Here is a 16024-nt window from a genome sequence, read left to right as displayed (position 1 = left end):
CTATACACGAAGCCAAGCCAGAGCACAACTAAGTGCAGTACAGCCATCTTCCCAGAAAAACTCTTCACAAATTCAAGAGGTCAAGACACGAAGGCTTTAGCAACTAATCCACACCTAATGACCCACCTAAGTGGTACTCAGAATATCACTCAAGAAATCACTCAAGATATCCCTCAAGTAATTAAGGAACAAAAGAAGAAAAGAACACTAGCCTGGGAACTTCCCCTCTACCCAGAACTTTTGAGGCAATACACCACACCCCTCTACAGTATTTATAGGAACTCAAACACTGAGATCCCGCTCTGTTCCAGTAACAAGAAGCCGAAAGCACCAGCCTGAAGATGACGAGTGAGACCTCGTCGAAACGTCGCCTAGACACCCCAACTTTTACACGGGAAGACACCCGAGGACACCAAAACTTGCATTCCTGTACCCGTGAAAATCTACGAAAACAATATATATATATATATATATATATATATATATATATATATATATATGACCTTAATTTTTTTCTTTCAACTTGGAAGGCATCCCAGGGGTCATCCAGTCCAATCCTGTGCAATGCAGGACTCACAACTAAAAAATCCCTGGCATGTGACCACCCAAACTCTGCTTGAAAAACAAAGGAGAGTCGACTATCCCAGCTACTTTCAACTGTATTCGCACGATGTTTTAATTCTTGTAAGCCCCTCTGGGACCTGAGGCTGAAGGACAGGCGAAGAACAAGAACAACAGCAGCTCGTCTCTTCCGCTTCCCCACCAGCCAGACAAGCCTTTCCAGGGCTGGACAAAGGGGTCTCCTCTCACCCCATTTCGATGCCCTGCAGCTCCTCAAAGAGCCCCCCTGCCGGGCTGGGAGCTGGTGGCCAGTTCAGCCACACGCCAGATCTTGGGCTTGGCGGGCAGCTCCTGCGCCTCAGCAGTGGCTGGCAGAGGAGACGCAGGCAAGCCTTGCCACCGCCCGGCCTTCAGCCAAGGGGCTGCTGTTTCTGCCAGAGAGCCACTCTGGGGGAGCTTTGTCCTCGGCAGAGGGGTGCTGGGGGCTGCTCTTTCTGCGCCGGCCTCTCCCTCGCTGTCCTCCTCTTCCTCCTCCACCTCTCCCTCGGCCTTGGGGGCCCGGGGCGCCCAGCAAGCCCGGTTCTCCTTCTTGAGCCGCCGGCGGGCGTTGGCGAACCAGGTGGAGACCTGCGTCAGGCTCATCCGGCTGACGATGGCCAGTAGCACCTTCTCCCCCTTGCTGGGGTAGGGGTTCTTGGGGTGCTGGCCCAGCCAGGCCTTGAGGGCCGCCGTGCTCTCCCGGGAGGTGGATGCCTTGCCCCGCGACGGGTCCTCGGGGGTGCCTGGCCGCAGGAGGGGCGAGTAGAGCAAGGGCGCCGGCCACAGCAGGGGGGGTCCGCCAGGCAGCTCGCAGGGGGCGGCAGAGACCTGGAGCACACAAAGGCAAGAGCAGCTGTGAGAAGCAGGACCCCCAAACAACTCCGGGTGTTGCAGGAATTTATGTATAGGTGGGGGGGGGGGTTGCCCCACCAGCAGATATCATGTACATGCAGCCCACTACCAAAACCAGCACAATCACTTTTGTGATTTGTCCCCACAAAATACTTCATCACAGTTTCTTCCTGTCTATTCGAAGGGCCTCTGCTGCACGATACCGAATGTAAGAATTCACTGATCAATGTATCTATGTACTGGCTCACTGGGAAAACTTCAGAAATTCCTATGTGAGCTCCTCAGCAGCCCCTCTGCCTGAGTGATAATCCCTGGCAGTGCCAGACAGGTAGCCATTCCAGAAAGAACAAACCCAGATGGAGACAAAAGGGTGGGATGAACTTGGCTGGGAAACAGGGAAATGTAAATGTCACTTTTGTTTCACTTGATAGATGTTTGGTGGAGGGCAAGGGGAACCATGGGGCAGGGTCCAGGATGCTCAGATTACTGCCACCAGACCTCTCCTTTCATGATGTAACCATGATGTGTGAGTGATGTAGTTTGGGGGGGTGTAACATGGGAATTAAAAAGGTCAAGGGACCCCTGACCATTAGGTCCAGTCGTGGCCGACTCTGGGGTTGCGGCGCTCATCTCGCTTTATTGGCCCAGGGAGCTGGCGTACAGCTTCCGGGTCATGTGGCCAGCATGACTAAGCCGCTTCTGGCGAACCAGAGCAGCACACAGAAATGCCGTTTACCTTCCCGCCGGAGTGGTACCTATTGATCTACTTGCACTTTGATGTGCTTTCGAACTGCTAGGTTGGCAGGAGCAGGGACCGAGCAACGGGAGCTCACCCTGTCCTGGGGATTCAAACCGCTGACCTTCTGATCGGCAAGTCCTAGGCTCTGTGGTTTAACCCACAGCGCCACCCGCGTCCCACAACATGGGGATTAGCAGCTAATAAAAGTTTGGGTTCTCTTTTGTTGGGGGCTTCCATCTTGTTCTACCTGGTGGCAGGTGGGAGTCCTGTTGCAACAGTCTTCAACCAAGACCAAGCCTCCTGGCTGCTGTTTTGCTCTGGTCTTCCTGGCTGGTGTCCTTGTTTTTTGTCCAAGGGAGCCCTCAGATTTCTCCGTTAACAGGGAAATGTTGGCTCCTCCAGTCTGCTCTGGCTCCCTGCATACTCCCCCACATTTCGGGAGGGCAAATTGGGGCACACCCGCACCATCCTGCCACCCCTGTCACTTGCCTGCTGAGCCCCAAGACCACTGCCCACCCAGCCCCTCCCTTGCCTGCCTGCCCCTTGCCCCCTTCACCTGCTGCCTCCTCTGCCCCCATCGCCGCTGCCTCCTGCTGCCGCCACTGCAGCCTCCTGGAGGCGCTTTGGTCCCACCCTGATGATTCCCAAAGTGATCCTGGAAAGCTCTCTGGCGCTCGCCAGCACAACCCTGCTGACTCGCGCCAGGGTGCCCGTCTTAAACAGAACATTCCGGGATCCAAGGCGAAGCCAGAATTGGCTTCTGTGATCTGGGATGCCCCGCTTAAAACGGGACACTTGTCCCTGCTGGAGGAAAGAAGCATGCCTGGATGCCGGCTGAGTCAACGCCAGAAGCGTCAGAGAGCAGAAATTGAAGTGTGCTTGAAATGTGGCCCATGCAATGGAAACCTGCTCCACCCTGAAAGCAAAGGCAGGCAGAGAAAGGTTGCGGCATTTGGGACATTTTAGAGAAAAGGCATGATGGAAATGAATGGAAGCTTTCTCTGCCCTCCTGAGTGGGGGTCCATCTGTCCCGGAGGGAATCCCTCTCCCCCTAAAGGATGTGGGGTGCTCTTGGGTCCAGCCTTGCCACTGGGGCTGCAGCTGCCCTCAAGGACCTCAGGGTCCTTTCATCAACTTTGACCACTGCACCAACCCTGGTTCTACCAGGACAGAGTTTGTTCCGGTTATTCACACTCTGGCCCCCTCCTGCTTGAGTGGGGCGGGCAGAGCTTTGCGGATGGCGCTGCCACCTTTGCTGAGGTCGAGAGGCGGGCACCGTGCCCCCTCGGGGCTTTGCTTCTTCAGCTCTGCTGCCTCCTCTTGTTTTCTGCTTCTATTTTTAGTCCCATCCCAACGTTTCTCCTGCCTCCCAGAAAAGGCCCCTTCCCTGCCTGGTTGAGAAGCCACCACAAAGACTCCCGCTCTGGAGATATTTTTAAACATCTCCAGACCAGAGAGAGGAGTGTCTGTCATGCAGCCCAGGGCTGGGAGGAGCAGGCTTGAGCTGCCTCGATGCCAGCCTGCCCATTGCACCAGGCTGCGAACGCTTGCCAGCCTGCGTTTCTTGTTGCCACGAGGGTGGCTTGCCTCCTCCTACAGCCCCTCAAATCATAGCTGTCAACTTTCCCCTTTTCTTGCAAGGAATTCTATTCGGAATAAGGGAATCTCCCTTAAAAAAAGGGAAACGTTGACAGCTATGCTTCAAATGGGGGGGGGGGACTTGGCGCAAAAAGAATTAGGACAGAGAACATGAATCCCAGGCAGAGGCAGGACTCAGGAATGGGACACCTGTGCTGCATGCAGAAGGCCTCTCTCCCCACCCCTAAGAGCTCATGAGGAAGATCTCTGGAGGAGCCTGGGGTGGGGAGGAGGTTTGGGACAGACCTCTTGGTCTCTGGAGGGGGTGATGGCACAAGTGTGGGAGGGTCAGTCTGGATGATGCCCTGACTCCCTTCCAGCTCTCGGGACCCTGTGTGTGTGTGGGGGGGGGTAAAGGGTATGAGAGCAAGCTTCCCCAACTGCTGCCTAGGTAGTGGATTTGGCTGACCAGTTAGGCATTGCAATTAGTATAAGCAAAGAAGCTGCTCTGTGCCATCGGGCAAATGGCCATTGGGCCTCCCCCCCCCCCCCGGCTGCTAGGAAGAAGCAGGCTGGCAGCTGGAGACACAGAAACATCTCCAAATATCTGAAGTGCTGCTGTTCCATGGAAGACAGAGAAAGCTTGATTTTTTTTCTGCTGAGGACCAGGAACCACAGATTCAAATGACATGAAAGAGCCATTTAACAGAGGAGCGGTCTCCCTTGGAAGGTGGTGGACCAGGGGTCAGGGGGCTGGACTATATTTGGGGGGGGATGAAGGAATTCTTATACACCAAAAATAACCCAGAGATGCATTTAAAATAAAAGGACACATTCTACTCATGTAAAAACATGCTGATTCCCGGACCGTCTGCAGGCCGGATTGAGAAGGCGATTGGGCCGGATCTGGCCCCCGGGCCTTAGTTTGCCTTCCCATGTGGTGGACTCTTTCTTTGGAGGTTTCTAAGAAGAGGTCAGATGTCCATCCGTCTTGGATGCTTTAGTTGTGATTCCTGCATTTCAGGGGGTTGGACTAGATGACCCTCGGGGTCCCTTCCCACTCTACCGTTCTATGATTCTATGAAGGGAACTCGTGAGGGTGTCTCCGGCAAGCCAGTCTGACCCCACCCTTGCCCCCAACCCACCTGGGATCTGGTGCCAGTGGCTGCCTGGCCTTTGACAACCTGCCCCCCAATGGCTGGCCTCATTGCTCACCCCCCGGCCTGCTCTGCCTGCCTGCTACCTTCTCCCCTGAGTAATATTCTCCCCAGAAGTTCCTTCTCCTCACGCTTGGCATCCCCCAGCCACAGGCAAGCAGCTCCAATGAGCTCCCACCTCAGAACTGATGGAGAAACTGAACACAGAGATTTGCCAGGTAGGAACACAGAGACATGGGATGTTGGCTTACATGGGTGTAGCCAGGAGTTTTGTTAGGGGGTGCAGAACCTCAGTTAGCTATGCATTTTTATTGATTTAGGGGGGGGCAGCTGTCCCTCCCTGCCCCCCCGGCTACGCCCATGCTGCTTTACACTGAGACATTGGCCCAGCTTTCCCAGTATTGTCGGCACTGGCTGGCAGCAGCTGTTTAGTTTTTCAGGCAGAGGGGCCTCCCAGCCCTGCTAGGAGATGCTGTTGGGATTCGAACTCAGGACTCTTTGCCTGCAAGGCAGATGCTCCACCTTCAGAAGTTGCAGCCCTGCCCCAAACGTCTATTCTGAGGCCATCGATGCCTGAAAACCTTCGTGAGCCTTGCATCTATTTCAGAAGGGCCCAAAGAAAGGAGTCCAGAATGGACACATGGAAACAAAAAAAGTCAGACTGACACATTCTGAAAGAACAAAAGGAGTCTGGTGGGCAGTTAATCTGCGGGACTCCCTGCCGTTTGGTTGCTGGCGCTGTTAAAGGAGGAGGAGAAAGGCAAGTGAATTCTTTTATGATTCCAGCAAGGGTGTCACTAGCCTGAGGGCTGCTGGAAGCAGCAAAGCGCAGAAGACCTGAGGGGTCCTGGAAGCTTTTCAGCACCAGAAGTTGCACCTTCTCCCATGTGACTGAGAGAGGGAGAGGGAGAGAAGAAGGTGTTTGGCCCAGCCAGTCCCACCCACCTTTCAAGCCCCCAGGGGCTCACCTGGGCCCACCCCCTCGCTCACCCCAATGCAACACAGAACGCCCCCCCTCCACGCCACTCCTAGTGCCTGGAGTCACTTACCGGCTGGGCGAAGAGCCCCAGGGGCGGTGGCTGCAGCAGGCTGTAGCAAGGGAGAGCAGGGTAGGCGCAGGGCAGGGGGGGCAGCAGGGGGGGCAGTGGGGCAGGCGGGGCCCCTAGGGGACACCAAAAGCCCTCCGCATCCCCACTGCCCGCAGGCGTCTCTTGGGAGGGTGCTGAGGCCATGCTGTGCAAGAGTGGTTCTGGGGCGGGAGAGGCTGCGCTTGGGGGATTTATAGGGGCAGAGGGGTGAAGGGCAGTTGATTAGGGGCATTAGCCGACAGCGGGCACAGCTTACTTTAAAGGGGCAGCACCAGGATGCTGCAGTTGGAGGAGCCCAGCCTTGTGCCAGAAGCTGGATTCTCACTCGCCGGAGTGGCTGCCTTTGGCACACGTCCTGGAGGGGTTTGAGGACCCCATCGCAGCCCCCTCCCTGAGCTCATGCCTGGTTACAGCAGAGCAGGACTGGAGTGGGGGCTGCTCTCTTTCCCCACAACAAAGCACTAGGAAATGATTAGATGGGCACAGAATATTGGCTGCCCAAAAATGATGACCAAATGGGAAAATCTTTGGAGAACAAATATGAAATGTATGGCGTGCCAAGGAAAATATGTTAAAGATACAGCACGGATGGTACCTCACCCCCTCAAGACTATCTAAGATGTACAAAAATTTAGGTACTAGGAAACCTCTGGGTGCTCCAGGCCTGGAGAGGTGGACAAAGAACCTCGTTTGGACTGTGGTTCCCCTTCTAAGTCTTGGCTAAAGAGCATGCGCAGAGTGCTACTCCCTCGTTGGTGGAACAGCTGCATTGGGGCCCCAGCTGAGTCGCACGGTGGTCATGGGGGGGCGATTCACTTCCAGGCCAATGAGATGTAGTTTCGAAGGAGGTTTGGGCAGGTCCGTCTGCATGATGCCCCGAGTCCCTTCCAGTCCTTGGGGTCCTGGACGCAGGGAGGGTTAGAATCTAATGGGGGATTCTATCGTTAAACTCGTCAGACAATTTTATTTTGGTAAGACAATGCCCTTGGCTGGCCACTTAAGTGTCCTCATCCACATCCCAAAAGGATGAGCCAGGTTGCAGGAGCCGCAACTAAGGGATGGGACCCTCCAGGCTAACGGGTGGGCCTTTCCTCCACCACGCCTCCCACCTAGCTGCCAGGTAGGAGAACAAGACCCTGAGAGTTGTGCAAGAGCTGAGCTGGAGACCCAGAGACCTGCTTGCTCTGTGCTGGATCCAAAGCTGAGACTATGCAGGATGAGACCCTCCCTGCCCGCAGACTGTCTTGCCAGAGTGGTGCATGCTCTGGTTATCTCCTGCTTGGACTACTGCAATGCGCTCTGCGTGGGGCTACCTTTGAAGGTGACTCGGAAACTACAACTAATCCAGAATCCGGCAGCTAGACTGGTGACTGGGAGTGGCCACCGAGACCATATAACACCTGGCTTGAAAGATCTTCATTAGCTCCCAGTATGTTTCCGAGCACAATTCAAAGTGTTGGTGCTGACCTTTAAAGCCCTAAACGGCCTCAGCCCAGTAGACCTGAAGGAGCGTCTCCACCCCCATCGTTCAGTCCAGACACTGAGGTCCAGCGCTGAGGGCTTTCTGGCGGTTCCCTCCCTGCGAGAAGCCAAGTTACAGGGAAGCTGGCAGAGGGCCTTCTCGGTAGTGGCACCTGCCCTGTGGAACGCCCTCCCACCAGATGTCAAAATGCTAAACAACTACCCGACATTCAGAAGACATCTTAAGGCAGCCCTGTTCAGGGAAGTTTTAAATGTGTGACATCTTAGTGTATTTTTGGTCTTTGTGGAAGCTGCCCAGAGTGGCTGGGGAGACCCAGCCAGATGGGCGGGGCACAAATAGTAAATAATAATAATAATTGAAAAGCAAGATCTCCTAGAAGGATGTTGATGCTGTGACCCCTCCGTCCTACGCTCAGTCTGTATCTATGTGTAAGTAAAACCATCTGTAAGTATATCTCAAAGACACCAGTCTCCGCTCACGTTCATTTTGAGGAAACCAAATCCTGGATATGTTGCATCACGGCCTGGAGTCCCTCATGGACTGGGGAGGCCTGGAAGAAGACACAGGAAGGGAGCTGGGGGGGGGGCAAAGTCTAAGGCTTCCCTGGCTCAGGAGGGGGGCGGGGGCTGGTTTCATTTATTTATCTGTTGCATTCATACTTCACCCTTTTCTCTTTCCCCCCAGTATATTTTATTAAAGCTTGAAAGGAGATATACAAAGATGAATACCAACTATAAAATATCTTTTTAGAATACAAAAGGTAAAAAAACCGATTAAATAAAAACAAATACAAAGGAAGAAGAAGAAAGAGAGAGAGAAAGAGATGGAGAGAGAGAAAGAGAAAGAGAATGAGTGCTTCTGATTCTTCACCTGTTGGCTGTAATGTATATAAAAGGTTATTCAAAACATTTGCTCCATTTATAGCCCAACATTTTCTGCACGGAGCTCAAGGGGCCCACTATCATTCCCCCCCCCCATTTCCCCCTCACAACAGCCCTGTGAGGTGGGCTGGGCTGAGAGGCAGCGACTGGCCCCCAGTGCCACTCGTGGAATGACTGGAGCCCTGGTGTCTCCCACGTCCTGCTCCAATGCTCTAACCACTGCGCCACCACTGCCTCTCCCGGAGAGAGAGGCTGGCCGAGTCCGGGGGCCTCTGTCTGCCTAGCGAGAGAACTTGCGCACGGCCCGGTAGCTGCCTGGGGGCGCCAGGTGCTGGGGGGTCTCCTGGGACTCCTCTTCCTCCTCCTCTTCCGCCAGGTCGTTGGCTGAGCCCCATCTGCGCTGCGCTGGGTGGAGGGTCCTGGGCAGGAGGAGGCAGGCCAGCTTCCGGTTCCTGCTGCGCTCCCCCCGGATCGGGCTCAGCTCTGGGGAGACACCAGCAGACCCCCAGGGGGGGCACGCTCACACAGAGGGCAGAGTTGGAAGGGACCACCAAGGGTCATCTAGTCCAACCCCACGTCCCTCCCCTCTCCCCATAGGCCCTTCCGCCAGACAACCTCGAAGCTCTGGGAAGGGGGCTGCAAGCAAATCCCCTTTGGGGTCCCTTCCCCTCTTCCACATGCAAACAGGGAGCAGAAAGGGACCCCTCCCCACATATCTACGGGACCCCCTCTCCTGTTCTGCCCCACAGAGGACCTTAAGGTCCATGAACAACCATAGCTGAGAGGTCCCGGGCCCTAAGGAAGTCAGACTATCCTCCACCAGGGCCAGGGCCTTCTCAGTGGTGGCTCCGACCTGGTGGAATGCTCTGTCCCAGGAGACCAGGGCCCTGCAGGATTTAACTTCCTTCCTTCCCTGTAAGACAGAGCTATTCCGCCTGGCCTTTAATCTGAATTCAGCCTGATCTTTTCTTCCCCTTCCCTCCCTTTTTATGAAGATTACCTGCTCTGAGACCCCACAGCTCATTCTCCCCTGGTCTCCTCGCTGGCCCAAGTAGGACCAATTCAGCCAGCTAGTCCTGGGGATAATCTCATGCTTATTTCCCCTAAATTGATTTTTGAATTTTATTGTTATTCATGTTTTTATACTGTATTTTATGCTGCTTTTATAATTGTTTTAAAGTGTTTTAAATTTGTTGCTAACTACCCTGAGCCTGGTTTTTGAACCGGGAAGGGTGGGGTATAATAATAATAATAATAATAATAATAATAATAATAATAATGAATATTCACAGAGCCTGGCTGTCAGATGCTCCCAACAATCAGGATTCAAAGAGCCACACTCTGCCCTCCTGCAGTTTCTTACAACGGGGAAGCAGGAGCATCGCTGCCTTCTCCTCCTCTGTGAATTTGTCCCATCCTCTTTCAAAGCCATCCCTGCTTCCTGTGGCAGGGAGTTCCGCAGTCTAACCCGGCGCTCCACGGCGAAGGACTTCCTTTGGCCCGTCCTGAACCTGCCCTCCCAGGCCGCCCTCCCTGTGGAGGCGCACGCAAAGGCAAGAGGGGGGGCACTGTTCTTACGGGGTGGGGTGGGGGCTCCCTCCGGGGTCTCCACGCAGAGGTAGTGCTTGGCCAGGCGGCCGCTGTAATCCCGGACGTCCTGGTTGGCACCTGTGGGGTGACAGGGAGCTGAGGTGCCATTGGGGAGGAAGAAGCCGCCCCTAAGGAGGGCTGACCCCTTTGGCAGGGAGGGGGGGTGTGGATGATGTGTGGGGGGGCATGTCTTCCTCACCGTGGGTCCAGATGAGCAACTCCATCAGCCGCCGGTGGCCGTGTAGGGCAGCAATGTGCAGGGGGGTGTAGCCCTGGTTGGGGGGCAAAGGAGGGAGAACAGGCCTTGAAGCACCTGACTGGAACTACCAGACCCCCCCACCCCCCCAAAACACGCTTTGCCCAGTGCCCCCTCGCCCTCTGGCACCAAGATGCCTGCACACAGCAGCTACTTTATGGGGAGTGGGGGGCTCCCCACCTGCCACCCCAACCCTCCCACCCCTGGGGTCCCCAGCAACCCTCCAGCAGGCTCTGCTCTCGGGGGCCTTGCCCACCCCCAAAGCGATGCACCCACAGGTCTAGCGCATCTGAATACTCACCCCCTGTGTGTGTTCCAGGAGAAAAGGGGCAGGAGGGTGGAGAAGGAAGGAAGGAAGGAAGGAAGGAAGGAAGGAAGGAAGGATAGATAGATAGATAGAGATAAATAAATAAATAAAATAATTAATGAAATAATATTACACCCTGCCCATCTGGCTGGGTCTGTGCAACTGGTTGTGCAACTGTGGTGCCCCCCACCCTGCTCCCACTTGGGCCCCCATGTTAAGGGGAGCAGCTCCATGCTGAAGCTGCAATTCCTGCCCTGGATGGTGCGGGACGCCCCCCCCCCAAAACACCTGCGGTGGTGCCCTTGTCTACTTGAAGGGTCTATTCACATGCTTTGTGCAGAGGGGTCAGCATGGGAGGAGGAAAAGGGGCCATTTAGGGGAACCCCCAACACCTCCTCTCTCCCCAGGATTCGGGGGGGGGCAATCCCGCCTTGCTGCGCAGCCCCCTTCTCCCAGCCCTGCAAGGGACTCACCGCTCGCATGTTGACGTCGGCCCCGGCCCCCAGGAGGAGGGGCACCAGCTCCTCCTTGCCGTGCTTTGCTGCCCAGTGGAGGGCTGTCTGGGGGGAGAGCGCAGGGGGGTCACCGGGGGGGGGGAGCCTTCCTCTTTTCCTCCCCCCACCCAGCAAGAAAAAGGGAGCCCCCCTTCTGTGCACCCCTGAACTTCCCAGGAGCAGGAAAGGCTTGCTTCACATGCATCAGCAGAGCCTCCGGATCAGGCCCCGGGACCCTCTTCTCACAGGAGCCAACCAGGGCTCAGGTGGGATTGCTATGAGGAATCATGGAAAATGCAGCAAGCCATGGTGTCCGCGATGAAAGCATTGCTTGACTGGGCTTGAGTCATTGACAATAATTTCTGATCAAACCCCACAAGCCTCACCATCTCTGCCCATTTTTTCTACTGCCCATTTTCTCTGCCTGACAGGCACATATAAGCATTCTGAAACACAGACCGGTTGCTTCACCAGTTGCATCCTGGGCCATAAAGAGAGTAGATAGCTTTGATGCCCCTTTCCTTGGTTTTGTTAGTCTTAGGGCCAAGAAATAGAGTTTCACATAGGAGGTGATAAAGATCCCTGTCTTTCCTTGCCATCCTTCCCCTCATGTTTACTGCTTGTTTATGACCTCCGGGGTTGCTGAATGCATTCCTCCTTTTTAGTCCTGTTTTATTGCCCCCAGAATGTATGCATGCTCAGATTAGCTCTTTGTAGTTTTAACTTTGTCCCCACGTGGGTTTTTTTTTAAATGCTCAGAGGAAATCTGATTGGTTCTTACAAGTGCTGTGTAAGAGTTCTTTTAAGAGTTAATAAAACAGTTTGGACGAAGGAGTGGCTATTGGCACTTCCTCCCAGAGTCTTGCTGGCCAAGCCTGGTGTGCATTTTATTAATCAGGGTCCAATCCTTCCTTTGCCTTCGGAACGCAACACAGGGGCCCGTCAGGGGAACCCCACAAGCAGTGCCCTCTCCTGCAGAGCTCTCCTCACTAGGGGCCATTGAAAGCCCTCTGTTCCTCCCTGCCTTGCAGGCCTTTTCAGGGGCCTGGACTGACTCCAACTGCAAAAGCTGGGCTGGGCTGGGCTTGGGGGTTTTCTGCTGGGGGACAGTTGCTGTTTTGTATCTTTATTTTAGATATTACGATTTATGTGAAGATTGCTTAATTTGGTTGTGCACTTTTTTATATTTTATTTTTTGTTCATGACTACTTCTGCCATGTTTGTATTTCCGTCCCCCGTCCCCGTCCCCTGCCATCTTGAGCACGGTTCTAACTATGGAAAGGTAGCATGCAAGTAAAATGATGCATGCATGTCACTTTGTGGCATATCGGTGGGCGGCCTACACTTAATCCAGTGGGAGGGAGTTCCATAGTTTAACTCTGCAATGTGAGATGAAGGATTCTGGGGAGGAGAAGGGGGCATTTAGGGGAGATTAGTAGTTGGGACCAAATACTTACGAACTGGGTCAGGTCAGGCAGCAGCAGCAGTAGCAGCAACAACAACCGTGGAAGAAAAGCAGAGACATTAAAATCCCCACCCAGGAGAGACTCCAGTTCCCAGGGAGAACCTTCCTCCCCCCCCCCAAACACAGACGGTGGGAGGCTGTGGGGTGGGCGGGTCACAAGCAGAGAGCACCCCAAACAGAAAGAGGGGCAGTGTGCCAGGCAGGTGGGTGGCATTGGCGCTGGGTCTCAGAGACAGTGCCCATCAAGAGGACAGACAGCCTGAGGCAGAAGGGACCCCCCAGGAAACCCCCCCCCAGAGCTACGCCAAGGCGACCTGACCCACTTGGGTCTAGACTTACCCCCTGAGCAGAGCGGGAGGAGAAGGGCCAGGCGGCAGATTTGGCAATTGGGGAGGGGAACAGAGAGAAGGGAGCGTTAGAGCCACGCGGTGCATCCTGAAGCCCTCTGAACATGTGCAGAGTGTCACACCCACAGCTGGCACTCACGCACCCAGGGCTGCAGTAGGGATCCGCCCCCCGGATAGCTGGGAGGTGGCACCAGGAGGGTGGGGGGCAGAAACATTGCGAGTGGACTTGGGTCCCCCCCTCCCACAAAGGACCCCAAGAGGAGGAAGACGTGGAGGCCCAACATGACCCTGCCGAGAGCCACACGGCTTAGAATTAAAGCACATAGCGCCCCCCCCTCCGTCTGCAATGGAGACCCCATTCCAGGTGGGAGCACCTGCCTGAATGGGGCCCCGTCTGCCAGGCTCCCCCCCCCCCATGGGTCTTTCTAGCAGCTAATCTGGTGCTGAACCCTTTGCAGAGAGAAGGCCCACGGCCCCAGCCCCCTTCCTGACCAGGTGAGACATGGTGGCTGGAGGGCAACTGACCCCCCCAATTCTGCCTCTCCAGGTGAGGAGGGCTGGCTGGCGGATCCAGGACTGTCAGCAATGTCTGGGCAACACGATGACCATGTACATATGCAATAAACAATCTTTTATAGAATTCCTTCAAACCATAACATTGCTGATGTTCTCTTTGCAACGCAGGGCTTGGTTTGATCCAGGACCGCGGCTGCTTCTTTCCAAAGCTCTGTTTGTGTGGGCTCAGCCCCCCGAGAAGTCTTGGGCTCCCAAAGAAGAACATGAGAAGAGGCTGCAGGATCAGACCAGTGGCCCACCTGGTCCAGCTTCCTCTTCCCACAGGGCAATCTACCCGGAAGATAATTGTATTTGGAGGAGATAGCGCTCTAGGGTGGTTCCCTTCCTGACTCTCTTTGCTTCCCCCCTCTCTCTCTTGTTCAGCTCTTGGATGGCTGAAGAGCAGCCTTTTAGTGCCCTAATCTACAAGAAGGGAAGGAAGTGATATTGCTGGGTACCTGCTTCTGATGTTAGACATTGTTTGAAGAAAGTAAGGCACTGAGAGAGGTGGCTAATGAATAATCTGTACATAGCTAGTAGCATGTAGGCAGGTTAGCTATCTATAAATCGGAAGGTTTGGGTAGAGTTTTTAGAAGCTCCTGCACGGACTGACCGATCGCAGGGCCCTGCAAACTGCGGCTCCCTGGGGGGGTCCCTTCGCCACTTCTTGAGGGCTTCCCAGGGGCAGATCGAGGTGCTTGCTTGGGAATGTATGTCATGTTTGCTGTTTAGAAGAAAATCTTTAATCTTCTCACTCACTTGTGTTTCTCTGAATCTCATTTTAAAAGAACCGCCTGGCACTGGGCAAGACAGCCAGCCAGGCGCCCCTTGGGGGTCTCAGCCCCAGAGTACAAGATCAAGGAGAGCGTTCACACTCACCGAGGTGAAATCCTGGAAGCAGCAGCCGGAGTGTCACGGGAGGGAGAGAAAAGAGGGGCTCAAGTCAGCGCCAGGAGGGTGGCAAGCGCAAGGGAGCCCCTTCAGATGCAGGGCGGTCCTAGAGGCAGACTGGGGCCTTTCCAATTCCAGCAGTGCCCTGTGCAAGGCCAGAACCCATTGACCCCGACCCCCGTCTCTTCCCTTCTGCTCAATTCATTACAGCAGAGTTGCAACGCCCTGCAGTGTCCCCCAGACTCAGCACCCAGAACAGGGGCGCTGGCGGAGGAAGAGGTGTGCGGGGGGAGCGCACCGCCCCTGGCAGCATGATCCCGGCGGTGTGCCATTGCTGCTGCTTCCCTGCCCACGCTGGGTGCCATGCCCCTACGGGGGGAACCACACCCCCAAGACGCATGCCACACCCTTATGGGCCATGCCCCCAGGACACACGCCATGCCCCCAGGATGCGCACCGGCTCCGCCCCGCCTGCTCTCCACCCCCTGGTGCCAGAGCATGAAACTCTGCCACTGCGCAGGGGAAGCGGTTGCGCTGCCCTAAATCCGCCTCTGGCACCCCCATTCCCCCCTCCAATCTAGCAACAGGCCCTCCTTGGCAGAGGGAGGGGATGTTGGATGCCCAGGGCAGTTCTGCCCCTTCCTTGCAGGCCTCTGGACTCTCCCAGGCAGCGAGAACCAGCCGGCCTCACGTCTTGCTCTCTTGCTGGGCTCTCCCTCCCTTGGAACCAGCCTGGGCTGGCCAAGTCGGGCACTGGCTCCGAGGGGCCCAGCCGCTGGGCAATCTTACCTTCTTGGAGGCGAGGGTGGGGTCCTGTTGGAGCAGGTGGCTGAGGGTGGCCACGTGGCCCCCAGCTGCCGCCTGCAGCCACTCCTTCTCCAGGGGCTCCAGCTGGAAGAAGAAAGACCCTCTCAGTCTCCCCACTGAGGCTCATTTCTTACGTTTTCTGTATGTTTTGACTGTGTTGCCTTTATGGATTTGTGATGTGAGCCGTTGTCTTAACCCAATAGTCCCCCTTCTTGCAGGATCTCCACCAGCCCCACGCAGAGTCCCCTGTCTTCTCCCCAGAAGCACCTGACCCCTTTCTGGCCCCATCTGTCACCAGCCCCCATCACTCACCGCCACTGGGCTGGAGACCCCCGGGCCACTGCCACCCCCGTCATCTGTGGCGTCTCGGTCCGACTGGGGCTGCAATGGGGAAAGAGAGGAGGGAATGGGGCACAGGTGCTGAGTTGCCCCCTCCCCACCCCAAAGAGAGCTCCCCTGCCCAGAGGTGCTGCCCCAGACGTGGGTGCCCTGTGCCCGCTCCCTGCGTGGAGGCAGACTCCCTGATCCGCCATGATCCTATTAACACGAGAAAGTGATTGCCGCCAGTGGCTAAGGAGCTTATGAGAGGGGCTGAGCTGGAAAGAGGCAGGCTGAAGGCCAGGGGGGTGCTCAGCCGTGGTCCTGAGCACCATCCTGCCTGCCTGCAAGGTGCTTTCCCTCTCTCCAGGCTGGGGGGCAGCCCAGCACCCGCTCAGCAGGACCTTGGCCCTTCCGTTCTCCTACAGTGGCCAACCCAAAGGGTCACCTGCCAAAGAGCAGCCCTCTCCCCTCCTGGAGTTTGTCCCATGGAAGATGGAGCCGGCTTGTTTTCTCCTGCTCCCGAGGGCAGGACTCGAACCCACCAATTCCAATTGCATGAACGGAGATTCAGGTTAAACGTTAGGAAGATGGCAAGAGCAGTTTGACAGTGGAA

The 16024-nt window shown here is 55.6% G+C and overlaps 1 protein-coding gene across 4 annotated transcripts; it reads right to left on the bottom strand.

Moving 5' to 3' along the window:
• Window positions 1-570: 570 nt before the first annotated feature.
• LOC310708842 (uncharacterized protein) lies at window positions 571-15442 on the bottom strand. Of its 4 annotated transcripts, none has more exons than XM_083507721.1 (7): window positions 15403-15442; window positions 15073-15174; window positions 12483-14283; window positions 11005-11091; window positions 10168-10240; window positions 9957-10046; window positions 8164-8873 (listed from the first exon to the last, which is right to left on the bottom strand). In XM_083507721.1, exons 3-7 carry the CDS (start codon window positions 12702-12704, stop codon window positions 8659-8661), a joined length of 687 nt encoding a protein of 228 aa, XP_083363847.1. In that variant the 5' UTR covers window positions 12705-14283; window positions 15073-15174; window positions 15403-15442; the 3' UTR covers window positions 8164-8658. The 4 variants fall into 4 exon arrangements, with proteins under 4 accessions (XP_083363846.1, XP_083363847.1, XP_083363848.1 ...); XM_083507722.1 differs by having other exon boundaries at window positions 8164-8861; XM_083507723.1 differs by having other exon boundaries at window positions 12830-14283.
• Between the last annotated feature and the right edge of the window lie 582 nt (window positions 15443-16024).

Source organism: Podarcis liolepis, assembly GCF_965112155.1.
Source record: "Podarcis liolepis genome assembly, chromosome: 6".
NCBI classification, from domain to species: domain Eukaryota; kingdom Metazoa; phylum Chordata; class Lepidosauria; order Squamata; family Lacertidae; genus Podarcis; species Podarcis liolepis.
Note: the sequence above shows the minus strand (reverse complement) of the source record. Positions and strands in the feature narration are given on the sequence as shown.